This window comes from Cyprinus carpio, chromosome B21 (genome assembly GCF_018340385.1).
Source record: "Cyprinus carpio isolate SPL01 chromosome B21, ASM1834038v1, whole genome shotgun sequence".
Classification (NCBI taxonomy): domain Eukaryota; kingdom Metazoa; phylum Chordata; class Actinopteri; order Cypriniformes; family Cyprinidae; genus Cyprinus; species Cyprinus carpio.
In genome coordinates this window covers 6,286,465-6,300,909 of record NC_056617.1, presented here as the reverse complement: position 1 = coordinate 6,300,909, position 14,445 = coordinate 6,286,465, and the positions used below count along the sequence as shown (strand labels likewise).

At 37.2% G+C, this 14,445-nt stretch overlaps 1 protein-coding gene across 1 annotated transcript in view; it reads left to right on the top strand.

The window, feature by feature from the left end:
- Positions 1 to 2,111: 2,111 nt before the first annotated feature.
- The window catches only part of LOC109045556 (potassium/sodium hyperpolarization-activated cyclic nucleotide-gated channel 1-like), a 95,013-nt gene continuing 82,679 nt past the window's right edge, over positions 2,112 to 14,445 (top strand). The window contains exons 1-2 of the mRNA XM_042748534.1: positions 2,112 to 3,020; positions 11,764 to 12,187. Of these exons, the coding sequence (XP_042604468.1) occupies positions 2,665 to 3,020; positions 11,764 to 12,187 (780 nt within the window). The 5' untranslated portion in view covers positions 2,112 to 2,664. The remainder of the gene's footprint in view (positions 3,021 to 11,763; positions 12,188 to 14,445) is intronic.

Below are 14,445 nucleotides of genomic sequence, written 5' to 3'. Positions count from 1 at the left end.
CAGACACAGGTGAATCTTGACACGTAATGACCTCAGCAATGGTAACACAACTTTCCTTGAGGTGATGGTGATACAGGTGGTGACTCCGACGAAGATGATGGGAACAGGTAGGCAGAGGAGGATGACGAGGGTACAACAGGTCAGGTAGGTTTGACGAAGGGCGTATAAAACATAAATAGGAGATCGGTGGACAAGACCAGACAATGAGTGATGGTGACTGTAAAGGCTTTAATGTGTGGCACTGGTGATGATGCACAGGTGTTCAGAAATTCTGGTGATTGGGAACGAATAAATCACACCAACATAAAAAATAAAAAACAGTACAAATGCTTCCAACAACAATAAAACAATGCATCACAGTTTCCACAAAAATATTAAGCAGCACAACTGTTTCCAACATTGATAATAAGAAATGTTTCTTGAGCAGCAAATCAGCATATTAAAATGATTTATGAAGCATTATCTGACACTGGAGTAATGGATGCCAAAAATTTAGTTTTGCAATCTAAGGAATCAATTTAACCAAAAACAGTTATTTTAAATTGTAACAATATTTCATAATATTTCAAAATTTTAGTGTATTGTTTAATATTAAAAAATCTTACTGACCACAAACTTTTGAATGTTAGAACATAAAGCTTTCAAAACATGTGAATGACAGTGCTAGCAATCCACCACTGTTATATTGTAATAAAAATAGTTGTATTATAATAAGGGTACCTAATAAGTGAAAATTATCATGGTTACCATGGTAAATTGTAAGAGAGTGGTGTATGTAGACCTACTTATTTAATGCTGTTAGTGGAATTCTATGTGTTGGATACAAACGGCAAACAAGCAGTTAATATGCTGAAAATGCCTCAGTTTTACCAAATCTACCATAGCTTCTGATTTTACCTCTGTGAAATCACACAATCCTCACACACACAATCACAGCAGGGTGGCAGGGTAGCAGGTGGACTTGGTCTGGATTTCATCAGTTCACAGTTTTTGCGCCGGATGTGCATATCATCCACAACTGTCCAGCATGCACAAATCTTCATCACCATCATCATCAACTCTATTTTCCTCTCTAAATCAGCTGGGAACAGCCCGAAAGGACTGTAAAGAAAATGAAATGAGCCAATATTGAAAAACAAAATCTGAATACTACTTGTTTAAATATTGTGTTTATGACTTTAAGTGACGTAGGCAAGTTCCATAAAGTAAATTTTTTTTTTTTTTTTCACAGATAATATCAGAGCACAAGAAAAGCTTTATTTTGGAAATCGATCAGTTCAGGGCCAGTGCTTCAAGTGTTAATAGGGAGCAGTTCTCTCATGGTTGAAAGAACCAGATGAAAGTGGGTTTTAAAAACCTGAAAAGATTGGTTAGCCATATTTCAAGCTGTTTTATCAACATTTCTTACTTCAGATTCAAAATGTCCTTATATTGGCAGGGAATTTAGAGCCTACAACCAGATTTACAGGTTGACAGTCTTGAATCTAAAAATAGCTATATGAGTCTTGCCATTGGGCTGACAGTATAATGTAAGCTATCATGTGATGGTAAAAATGTGTCACCTGGGAGAGATTTGGCTGTACGGTTTATACCATGGTCACTTACCTTCAATCTTTTGTCACCACCGACATCACAGTTAAAATGACAGCACTTTCTCTAAAGACGTGTTAAAAAAAACCCTTCTTCTCTCTTCAGTATACTGCTTGCTTTCTTCTTTCCTATCTATACCTTAATTATGCACTTGGAATAGAGGTAGTATAAATATTGTTGGCTCTGGTATGACACAAAAGGCTCCGTTATGATAAAAAATAAATGTACTACAGGTAATAAAATGTACATAATTTTTTACTGAATTTGCAGGAGAATAACTGGCTTTTTTAACCAAATGGAAGTTAGTCTTTCATCATATAATTATTACCGTCAATCCACTCAGAACTGTTTTATAATATTATATTGTTTAGAGACTTTTTTTTTTTTTTTTTTAATCTGTTACATAATGTGAAGTTGGTTTTGAACAGATGCCAAACTTTTGTTCAAATAATAATCTGTTGGTCTGCAGACATCAAGTAAAAAGAGAAAAGAGTCAAATGAGATTATATAATATAAATATAAAGTGGGGAAAATATCTACATAATAAATGTATAATACAAAATGTATAGAATTTTTTAAAACTATGCATGGTTTTGTCAGACCACAAACCCCTATGGCACATGATATTTTACAGATAGTCTTAACCACAAGGATATTAGTCTATCATAACACAATTACCATTTCAGTTCACCTCATAAAACATGCCCTTCCCAAATGCTTTACATAACCCTAATTTGCTTCTACAACATCATGTTCAAAACGTATTCCTTTGGCACCCTTTTTAGTCTGGACACATATCGGAGCAGCGCATTATGGCAGTGCGTCCGCGTCACGTTTGGAGAGCCACAGGACGCGGGCCGCACTCAATCCAGACAGTAGATGGCAGTAGCCCAAGAAAGCTGATCCCGTCGGGTTCACCACTACTCTGCCTCTCAGTTGTGCAGCAGCACTCGCACTGGAGGCAGCGGTGGTCTGAGGGACGTCCAATGAAACAGAAGAGCCGCCAGCTGCTCCTTTCGACTTTTACGCGTAGCCTGTCCTCCGCACCCGGAGACAGCACGTTCTGAAACCGCCATGGAAGACAAATCCAATTCGTTCTCGAGCAACAAGGAGGAGAAAGCGGATGGGAATAATGTGTTCCAGAGGCAAGACTCGATCTTGAAGAACAGCATGGGGAGCCAGAACATGAAAGACCACGGCAACTCAGTGGGTGCAAAGGGGGACCGGGAAGAAGCCATGGTCGGGTTTGACGATATGGACGCAGCGTCCAGACAATACGGGTTTATGCAGCGGCAATTTGGAGCCATGATGCAGCCCGGGGTGAATAAGTTCTCCTTGCGGATGTTCGGGAGTCAGAAAGCCGTGGAGAAAGAGCAGGAGAGAGTGCAGACGGCTGGATATTGGATCATTCACCCCTATAGTGATTTTAGGTAAGGAGTGTGGAAAGTCACCTTCCCACGCACACTCAGGTCACGGTAACATCGGCTCTGCGTGCGCCGCGCGCCGCGTTTGGGGTCGTTTTGCGTTGCGTTTTGGAGAACCAGAACCTAAACGCACACAATGCCCTTGGCACGAGTAGGGGTGAATGTCATCTCGGTGAATAATCAGTCATCATGGAACGTCTCCGACCTGCCATCATTGGGCATTCTATTCTGCTGTTGTGTAAAACGCGTATGCTGGTGCGCGCAGGGAATGATGCACCACTCTTTGGCATTGTAAACACATAGCTGTTAGTGTCTGCCGTGAGATGAGAAGGAACGAGGGTGGCTGCGAGATCACGTCTTGTTTTGAGGCAGGAGCACGCGGATTATTCTATTGTTTTATCTCGTGGCTCTGTATGATCCCATGTGGCTCTTACCAGGTAACAGCCCATGCCAATTTTAGCGCTGGGACAGTTGATCTAAAGCAGTTTAACGCTAATCGCGTCAGTCAGGTGAATGGAGGAGATTTTCAAACCCAATGCCCCCCACGAGAACGTTTCATGCACAACTTCTACTTTTAATTAGACTACTATGGGCAAAGATTTGAACATTTGTCACTAGATTATTGGAAAATCGCTTGTTAGGAAGGAAATTATTGCATAAGCAATAGCGTAATTTTATATTGTTGTGCATCATTTGGAGTTTGTTGGTCTACTTGGACGTTTGAATTCTCCAGTTACTTTCTCACCCCATTGCACCAATATAGACAAGATAGATAGATATATGCAGTCATGAATATAGATAAATGAATATATATATATATACTGCAAAATTGTCTTAAAAATATGTGGTTTACCTCACCATATATGGTAAAACATTATTTTATAAAACTTTTTACTGTATAAATATTTACTGTAAAAAATATTTTATAAGTTAAAATATCAACCTTATTTATGGGAAACATAAACATTCTTTCACTGAATTCTTATTGTGCATAAACCACCACATTTCTTTCAAATTATTATTTGTCAAATTATTGACAATTAACAACCCGGGTTATCTCCTGTACTTTTTACTGAAATAAATATCATGACATGTACAGTTAAGAACTAAATTGATACAGTCAACAAAATGCTTGAAACAAAATTTAAGAAATCAAACATGTTTTTACAGTGAAGTTTTGACAACTGCAGCCAGGTTTTTAACCATAATTGTATAGATAAACATTAGATAGATAGATAGATAGATAGATAGATAGATAGATAGATAGATAGATAGATAGATAGATAGATAGATAGATAGATAGAAGGCAGAAAGAATGGTGTGTCTGATCATTAGTTTCAGCCCGTAACGCTCTCCATGGTGCTGAAAACAGCCCACACTGTCTATGAATGTGGAAAACTCTATCCCATACAGGGTCATTAGCTCGACTCCCACCTGTCTCACTGTTTTATTCATCCCATGTATTTGATGTACTTTGCCTTGGCATATAATGTGTAACATGTTAGAGCAAAACAACTCAGATGTTGCACTTCCAAGTCACTAGCTAACTACAAAAGCAGGGTCATTCCTAATGTTTATGTATATTAAGCAAATCACGTTTTTTGAAAATATTATTCAAATTCATAATCAGCCTATCAGTTTTTCCTGTGTCCCCAATGTCACTTTCTTCTTAGTCTTGTAAAATCCCTTTAATTAACAAAAGCAGTGACATCATCCTCTAGGAAATTACATAGTTGGTTTATCTCATTTTAAAAAATTCCATTCGGTTTAATAAAATAATATATTTTTAAAAAGATATTTAAAATAAATACTAAGTCAAAGTCAACACCATGTAAATAAATAAAGAAACACAAAGTTAGTTAGTTACTTTGTGCAAATAATCAAGCCGTAATTAATTAACATTAAATACCTGAGCAAGTCCAAAAGTTAATTTCTCAAGTAAAAGGCTGGTGTACCTTAGAAGTATATAATTACAACACAAACATCCCCCCCCCCCCCGATAGTTCACGGAGTAAATCCTACAGCCTTTCAGGTCTTTAACCACTAGGCTACACCACCCCTGAAACAGATCAGAACAGTTTGTATAAAGCCCTCCAACATCAAAACAGGGTGGAGAGAAGGTGAGATCGGATTAGATGTCCAACACACACTGAACGAGATTAACATCGCTTTGAACCCTGTGATGTAACATGATTGACCTTTCTGCCATAATGTACAAAGGATGTGGCTGTTTAACAGTCACGACATACTATACGATATACACCTTATTAAGGTGGTAATTTTGAGAATCCAGTAATTAAAGCTGAAGTGTGTACATTTTCTGATGCCAGAATACAGATGTTAATTTGCAGAGGAAAATTATTTATTTTTATAAATTATATTAAAACAAGGTTAATTTTCCTTTAAAAAAAAAGTCTTTAAAAATTGGATCCGTGTCACTTTCAAAACATTGAAATAATTGGGCATCTCAACTCAGCAACACTATTTCAACCAATGGAGTGATTTGGGGGCGGCACTATCTGTTTGATTGACCAATGGCAGGCAGAAGGAGTGTTCTGGAAAGTTGTTTAAAAAGAAAATTATGGACTTAAGGTATAAAGACTTTTTTAATCGGTTAACATTTCTGTATACAGATGGTTTGAAAAAGTTATTTAAAAAAAAAACGGCCATAATTCATAAGGAGTGTTATTATTGTTTTATTACTATTAGTTATTATAGTATTTAAGACTTTAAGTGAAAATTTGAAATGTTGCCTTGGCAACTAATTGAATTTTTTTTATTTTTTAATAAAAATAAGTTGAAGTATTATAATTACGAAAACAAACAATAAAAATAAAGCAAAACATAAATAATTAAAAACAAATAACAATGAAAAAGTACATACAATGAGTAAAACTAAAACGTGCATGAAAACGTACATTTTAAAAATGTTCACAAAAATGAGAAATCTCACCTTGGAATCTGAAATAAAAAGTTAAAGTTGAAGTACTAAAATTACTTATAAATAAAAATAAAGCGTACAAAAACTAATAAAAATCATGAAAGCATGTAAAAATATGACTAAAACTAAAATTTACATGAAAACTAAAAAAAACAAATGAAAATTAGAAATGTTGCTTTGGAAACTAACTCAAATCAAATAAGTTTAAGTACTAAAATTAAACTAAATTTGGAAAAAAATGAAGCAAAACAGTAATAATTTAAACAAAAATGAATACAGTATTGCTACTAAAATAACAACTAAAATAACACTCTTTATGAACAGCCAAAAGGCATCGTCTTTATTTTAATAAATGAATTCGGTGCTAGCTACTTCATAGCATTCTTAGACGGCCATGCTTCAGTTCTGCAGGTGGTAAAAACAATATTGAGCGCACTTTGATCGCACTTGCCAAATAGGCTTTACATCAAAGAGAGAACCAGAAAAGGAGAAAACAGGTGAGAAAGAGAAAACAGAAGATATGAAGAGGGAGACAGTGGACAGAAAGAAAAATAGAGTGAATAGGAGGATGACAGTCATTATTGTTTCTAATGGTTGAAAGCCTGAACCGTGTGATACTGGCTACACTTGGCAGGCTTTGGTATCATCTGCTCATTTACAATGGCTTTTCTTTCTCACCCACACAGGGAACTGCTCTTTTGTTTCTAAGCTTTTTCCAGTTAATTTTGTGAAATTTGCTCATTTTCTTCCAATAACATCTCAGCTGTGAACCGAAAATGTTGCAATCAGCAACACTACATGAGTGACAACGGCATTCACCTGTGCTGTTTTGGTTCTGAAGCATTAGGAAACTCAATATCTCAGTGTGGTTCTTTAAAGATTAATAGGAGGTTAGTAAGATTCATTATTCATTGTTTTCAGAAAGGGCTCATGCTTGACTTGATGTGGCCTGAGTTCTTTTGTCATCTGCTTTTTTCATGCGTGACTCAGTTGTATGTTTCTTTTATCGGTCCTCCATATTGCATGTCATCTGTCTCTTGCTTTCCCTGTTTGTCCAGCCTATTGTTGTGGTCACAATTCTTCATCGGGAAAGAAAATCTATTGAAGGTCTTCAGACATGACTGACGTCACTTTCCCAGAATTCCTTCACCATTTCCAGTGACATTGTGCACGTTTTTTCTTTTTCTTTTTTACTGACAGGATTTATCAGGTAACGGATGAGCTTGGGTCAAATCTCTGACTTATAAATTAATCACACAGGTTGTGGAAAAGCAGGATTTGTATGTGAGCAGATTCCTTCTCCCTATCTCTGATTTCTAAACCCAGATTAACCTCTATTTTTAGGGCCATGCAAGTTTGTCTTGCATTATTGATGCTTTTTGCTGTTGCTTTTTGGAGGCTTGTCTCAAAGACATGTCCCAAAGTCTAATGAAGGTCTTTGTGAGTGCGTGTCTCACTCTTTCCAAATTGATGCCCCTTGGTATTCTTTAAATAGCCTAAGTCAGTTTTTTTTTCTCAGATACAATGCTGAATATATCTTTTATATATATAAAACATTATTATTTTATAATCTTTTACTTTTTATATAATATAAAACCAATAATTGGAATAAATAAATGTGTTTAACATTTTGCAAAGTTTCTTAAAGGGATAGTTCACCCAAAAACATAAATTCTGTTGTTCCAAACCTGTATGAGTTTTATTTATTTATACAGCCTTCGCAGGACTTCAAAACTCATGATTCTGACAGCATATAATCTGACAGCATGAAGCTATTTTGACAGCATATAATATGAAATGGTCATTTTCATTTTTATGTACATTATTCCTTTAAAGAATCCAATTCCACACTGAAATGGAGTTGAAGCTGCTGCAGAGAGACAGAAAAGCGCATTCAAGCACATACAACCATTGTGTCGGGGTCACGTCCTCTATACTTGTCTTTAGCATTCACCAGTAGGACAGATGGTCACATGGCAACCGTCCCACCTCTGACAATGCAGCCTGTCTGTCATTCGGTAGTCAAGGCTACAGTTACAAAAGCAAAATTGCTTGTCAAACCTCTCTCAATACGAGTACTGAGTACTCGATTCATTCACAATCATAGTTATACTGCAACCAACAGCAGATGCAAGATCAAATAATGAATTCTTTCATCTTTTTAGAGCTCCCAAAATAAAAATAACCAAGGTGGAAATTATTAACCAAAGATGCCTGTTTGGACCGAAGTACAGACAATTATTTGATACCGGATCAGTGGATATTTATAAAGCAAGGCCAAGAGCTTTTCTCATTCGCTCAGATCCATTACAGCCAAGTGCATCATCGGAGGCACCAGCCAGGGGTTTTTAGCGTGAGATAGGATTCTTGAAAGCATCTATTTTAGTTCATGGATGTATGCCGTTATCAGCGGCCAGGACATTTGTGTGATTCTCTAGGCCAGTCCGGCGCCCGTCAAAATATGTCTGGCTTTGGTTTTTACAAGACACAGAGGCTACATTAATGCTATTACAGCATGTGCGTGTGTGTATATACAGTACACTGACCTCTGATCATTTCAGCATTGCAAAAAAATCTCTTCTATTGTCTGCTTGATTCCTATCAGAGAGCTGACTCATGTCTGCTCACAGCAGACATAAAAACTGGCTATTTTTCCACTTTGTGCTGAGGAAGATTTCTTCACATTAGGTGGCATGAGTAATACCACCAACATAGCAGTGTTCGCTAATTACTTCACTTTTGTTTGGTTTGGCTTGTTGTCAAACATTAGATTCGCACTTGTAAAATGACAATGACGTCTTTAACCTGTGCTAAACAAGCAAAACATTCATTAACGACTGGACGTTTTATATGTGTTGCAGAGTCTGTAGCCATTTCAGGGACATGTCTGGTCTGCCAAGGCAGACAAACACTGCGAAACATGAAAATGGAGGCGGACTGACGTTTTGTTATTTATCAGAAGCATCTTCTTGACCAGTGCATATTTTAAAACAGCCCACAGGTGATCCTGCTGTCAGAAACGATTTTGACAGCTTTATAAGTGTAAATTAGCATCAAAGTTGATGATCAATTAAATTTCAAAAATAATATACATAACTAAAAATAAATAAATAACTATATAAAACAAACAAACAGTGATATCTTGAGGATTGAGCATATAAAGTCATTTTCCTTTTTTTCCCCCTCAGATTTGGAATTAATCAAATAAGCAGTCAGTCCAAATACTGCCGTTTTGTCCTTCAATTCTTTGCATATCTGTTTAACACTGGGTGTCTTGTTACGCAACACTGAAGGTTTGAAATCATAATGTGATTCTTCTCACTGTACGAGCTGTGCACTGCATCTTCTGCCAAGCAACTGAAAATCTATGACGAGTTCAGTGCTCTGGTGAAGAGAGAGAATGAAGGACATGCTGAGACTGCAGAGTATCACAAATTACAACTGATAATAATGAGTGAGCTTTTTAAAATGTTACTAACATTTTACATTATGATTATATAACATCAGCTAAGCAATGATAGATGGCTTAATGGTTTACTGTAGGCTGACAAACAAAACGTTGGTGTAGCAGTCCAAAGATAAATGCTCATAATTAATAATGCTGATATTTTTATAATTTAGATGTCTATAAACTAATGTTTTTGAAAAAAGTCTCTTATATGAACCAAAGCTGCATTTATCTGACCAAAAATGCAATTTATTCCTGTGATACATAGCTGAATTTTCAGCATTTTCAGTGTCACATGATCCTTCAGAAATCATTCTAATGTTCTGATTTGTTGCTCGAGAAACTTTTTTTTTTTTTTATCATAATCAATATTCAAAATAGTGCTGCTTAATATTTTTGTGGAAACTGTGAATATATATATTTTTTTTTTCAGATTCTTTGCTCAATGGATAGTTCCAAGGCATTAATTTGAAATAGAAATGTTTATTTATGAGGTTTACTATATAGCAACTGACGTCATTTGTGTTTTATCCATCATCCAATGGGCTGTTTGAGGACTGTTGGAACACAAAGGATAGTTAATGCTTCTATTACCTTGCTAAATTGTTAGCAGTACACACTAATAAAGTGCACACTGTGTAATTGCTGGGACCAGCAGGCCGCTAGTGGTACTGCATCAACAAACACCTTCAAACGGCTGCCTCAATTCCATTCACCCCTATGGTGGCTCCATTCACATGTTTTCAAAACACAAGCTAATTCCTGAGGGTTCAAGTGCTGCTGCCTCAGCAATTACAGCCTGTACCTTTAATTAGCTTTCTGTGTATTGTACAAGCAAAGCAGAATGTCGCACACAGACGCTTGTAAACATACAACTCTCACATAAGAGAGGGAAACCTTCTCATGTTACAATCACCCTCTTGCCTTTTCAGCCCTGTGGCTCTTTGCCTCCTCATCCAGAGACCAAAGCGCGAGCCGTGCTGTGCTGTCACAGGGCGGCAATCCAGCAGGAAGTGTTGGCGGTGATATCAAAAGCGACAGAGAAATGAGCTGTAGTGCATCATGTGCGGACTGCAGGCGCGAGCTGTACTGATCGCTGAAGGAAGTCTGTTAGACAGGACCCAGAGAAACATCACAAATATCTAAAGGCCGTCACAATGAGGGCATTCCAGCAGAAAAGAGCAGGAATTTAATCTTGCCAGTCCTGCTACATCATCTTCATGCTGAACAGGGATAGCATGTTCCTGCTAACGGGAATAGAATCAGGATAGGAAGGAATGTGAAAGTGTTTTTGAAGTGGTTGTAAAGTCAATTTATGGGTAAATCTTTGATAGTTAAGGTAATCAAAATGGTTAAGCCATAAGTTTGACCAGAAATACACTGAAAATACCAAATCCTGTATTGTGGATGCTGGTCTTTAGAATGAGGTGCCGATGTATATAAACCAGGAAATTCATGCTGGTATGAACTGTAGGGTCATGTGCCATTTAGAAAAGAAAAGAGAACTCTTTAGAAATTCCAGTTTGAATTGAGGTAGCAAACAGAAAGAAAAAAAAAATTGTGAATTTAGATTTTTTTAAAAAGTAAGCAGAAGTAAAATTCTTTAAGAATTAATTTTATCAAGTCAAAATGTTTTGTGAAAAGATTACAAAGCCTTAAAATATGAAGATGTATAGATTTTTTTTTTTTTTTTAAAGCAACCACAAGTTTGGGGTCAGTAAGCTTTTTTTTTTTAGTTTTGAATGTTTATGCTCAAATAGGCTGCATTTATTTCAAAAAGAGTCAAAACAGTGATATTTTGAAATATTATTGCGATTTTAAATAACTGTTATATTGTTGAATATAAATTTTAACATTTTTGAAAGTGGAATTTATTTGTAATCATTCCGATATACTGTTTTGGTGCTCAAGAAACATTTATTATTATTATAAATGTTAAAACAGTTGTAGTACTTAATCTTTCTGTGGGAACTTGGGAACCAACTTTTTTTTTTTTAACTTTTGATCAATTAAATACATCCTTGTTGCATAAAAGTATTTTATAAACTTATTTTTAAAATGTCTTACTGACCCCCTAACTTTTGAACGGTATGTATCATATTTAATAAATTACATTTTGTGGGTCAGGGCACAAAAACACTTCATTTCCCAGAATGCATTTTACTGTGTTAAACTCCTCTTCCGGTCATTCTAATTCATACTCCAATTCAACTTCCTGCAAGGTGTGGTCAAATCAATTCAAATCTGCACTCATGAACTGAAAGGGAACCAATTTTTAATTTGTTATTTTTGCTGGGAGAAAAACGGTTTTGCCTTCAAGTGGTTCCACTTTAACACATCACTTTCTGTCTCCCCTGCAGGTTCTACTGGGACTTGATAATGCTCATCATGATGATGGGGAATCTAATTATCATTCCTGTGGGAATAACCTTCTTTTCCGAGCAAACCACCACCAGCTGGCTCATCTTCAACGTGGCCTCGGACACCATCTTCCTGGTGGACCTGGTCATGAACTTCCGAACGGGAATTGTGAACGAGGAGAGCTCAGAGATCATCCTGGACCCAAAGGTCATTAAGATGAACTACCTGAAGAGTTGGTTCGTGGTAGACTTCCTGTCCTCCATCCCGGTGGATTATATCTTTCTAATAGTGGAGAAAGGCTTCGATTCGGAGGTCTACAAGACGGCCCGAGCGCTGCGTATCGTACGCTTCACCAAAATCCTCAGCTTGCTCCGTCTTCTCAGGCTTTCACGCCTCATCAGATACATCCACCAGTGGGAGGAGGTGAGGGGACAGCGTGTGTATGAGTGTGTGAGTGAACGAGCTATGACGCAGATGGCCTTTAGTAACACGTCTTGGATTTGCTAGCTTCCAGTATGAACAAGAAGAGATGTTAGTTGTCGTTGTGTGCGTTTAGGTGTGTGAGCATGTGTTTGACGCAATCAACCCAAGGTTCTTTCAGCTTAGGTGTTGTTCTGCAGCACACACCCCTCTCCAAGTCTCTGACGCACACTCTTTAGAGGTGGAGATATTTATTTGGGGGTTAAGGTAAGCATATCTGCCGCTTAGCCCTCGGCGACACCTCAAGAACGAGAGCTGGAAGAGGAACCGACCTCTTCAACGCTGCGAGAGCAGTTGAGCAAAACTATTAAATGCCTCTGCATTCATACAAGAGCTCTTCACTCCCACCTCTGTCTGAGACACCCTAAGCTAAAATACAAAGCATTAATCTTCACATGATGCATATGGTTTGCAAGCCCTCCCCAACTGGTTGGTTTCAAGAGAGCGTTGTTGCACTTTAAGGTCACTTTCGCCAGAAAAACACTGAATGTTTCTGCTTCCCACCTGCTATTATCCCTAGCCAGTTGTACAGTAAATTACAGCTTATGTTATGAAAGTTAACCCAACTCAGGCAACCTTTTCTTGCTGTTGCTTGATAAAAAAAAAATATGGTTAGCTGATCTTTCCAAGGTAAAAAATGCAACATCAGGGGAGTCGAAGAGGTTTGAAAGCTGGAGAAGGAAGAGATCGCTTTTTGTTTTGGTGCCCTGTGGGTTATTAAACTCTTAAAGCCAGTTCGTCTTCCTCTTCAGCTGGCAGACACCCAAGTCTGGACTTGTAGAGAGCAGAGTCGACGCTTTCTGATCTTACCTAATTGAAATACAGATGTACCTCTCAGGAAGAGTAAAACAAACTAAAGTGGCTGACAGTATTCAAGGCTGATTCATTACTATTGTTTTCTGCTGCAATCTACCATTGGATTAGTTAAGACAGGTACTCCATTAACATCTTTCTTTACGCTTGTGCAGAGAAAACAAAAACATTGCCAAAAACACCTAATGCTAAAAACACAGCCCAGAACTCTCCATCATGATGCAAAGGTGTTTTGTGAGATTGCCAAACTGTTGCTATGTGGTTTATAAGGCATTGCTATGTGGTTTCTAGCATGATTTTGGTGGTTACTTAATAGTCCAATTTAAAATCGCCCACTAAAGTCAATGTAAATCTAGGGGATTTCCTATGCAGCCACAATGTAAAAACATGCCATTGGCGACATTTCTGCAAAATGATTATACGTTGATTCTTGCATATTTTTTCAACACTTTCAAAGCGCAATGTCCAATGGGACTAAAAATATTAACTTGAATCTGGCAACATTTTATTACATTTCCTGCATATACAGTATAGTGGTAGTTTGGAAATGAAATATCCAGTGAGAGACGTTAAACGGTTAATGCTCTGTCACTCTAATAATGTTAAGAAAACCAAACTTTAGCTAAAAACACATTTGCTGAAGCAACAACAGCATTTTAGCTTGATTTTACAAATCTTTGCGCTTATTTATCAAGTGTCGTGACTCGCTTCACAGGACTCATACTCGGGAGTTTTACATTGCAAATGCAACACTGTTACTAGGTGGACTAACAAGCAAGTTTACCACATTAGAAAAGCCTTACATATGGAGTGTGGACACAAAATGTGTCTGTTTACAAATCATGCACTGTGATAACAGTTTTGAGGTGATAGCATCATTAGTATTATGCAAGGAACCCTGCAAAAATAAGTCTTTATTAATCTCCTTGTAATTATAATTAGTTAAAGGAAAATATGTTGTTGGTGTTTTACAGCTGGAAAATTAGAGGCATGCTTTTCTTAGTAGCCCAGGTTGTTTTAACATCCACCATTCAAAATGATAAGTCAGATGGCTTAGAATATTATATCTCTTCTCAAAAAGCCACGAGGTGTAATTCACATCTAAATGCTAATGTTTTGGGGCGAGAAACATGAAAAATGTAGGGTTAAGTTTGTGTTTGAACCTTTAACCCTAAATATGGCCTGGCTATGACCAACTAATGCAGTAAAATGTTTAAAATTTAAAGTAGTAATCCAGAACCACAGGCTAAAACGGGCCAGAGGTTTTACTAAGCACTTATTTACGGCATCCCCGGAAGCATCCACATTATACACACCATTTCCCCTCTCTCATGCTGCACTGATGCATTCTGGGAGATGACTATCAGCCCTATCTCTCCCTGTCTTCC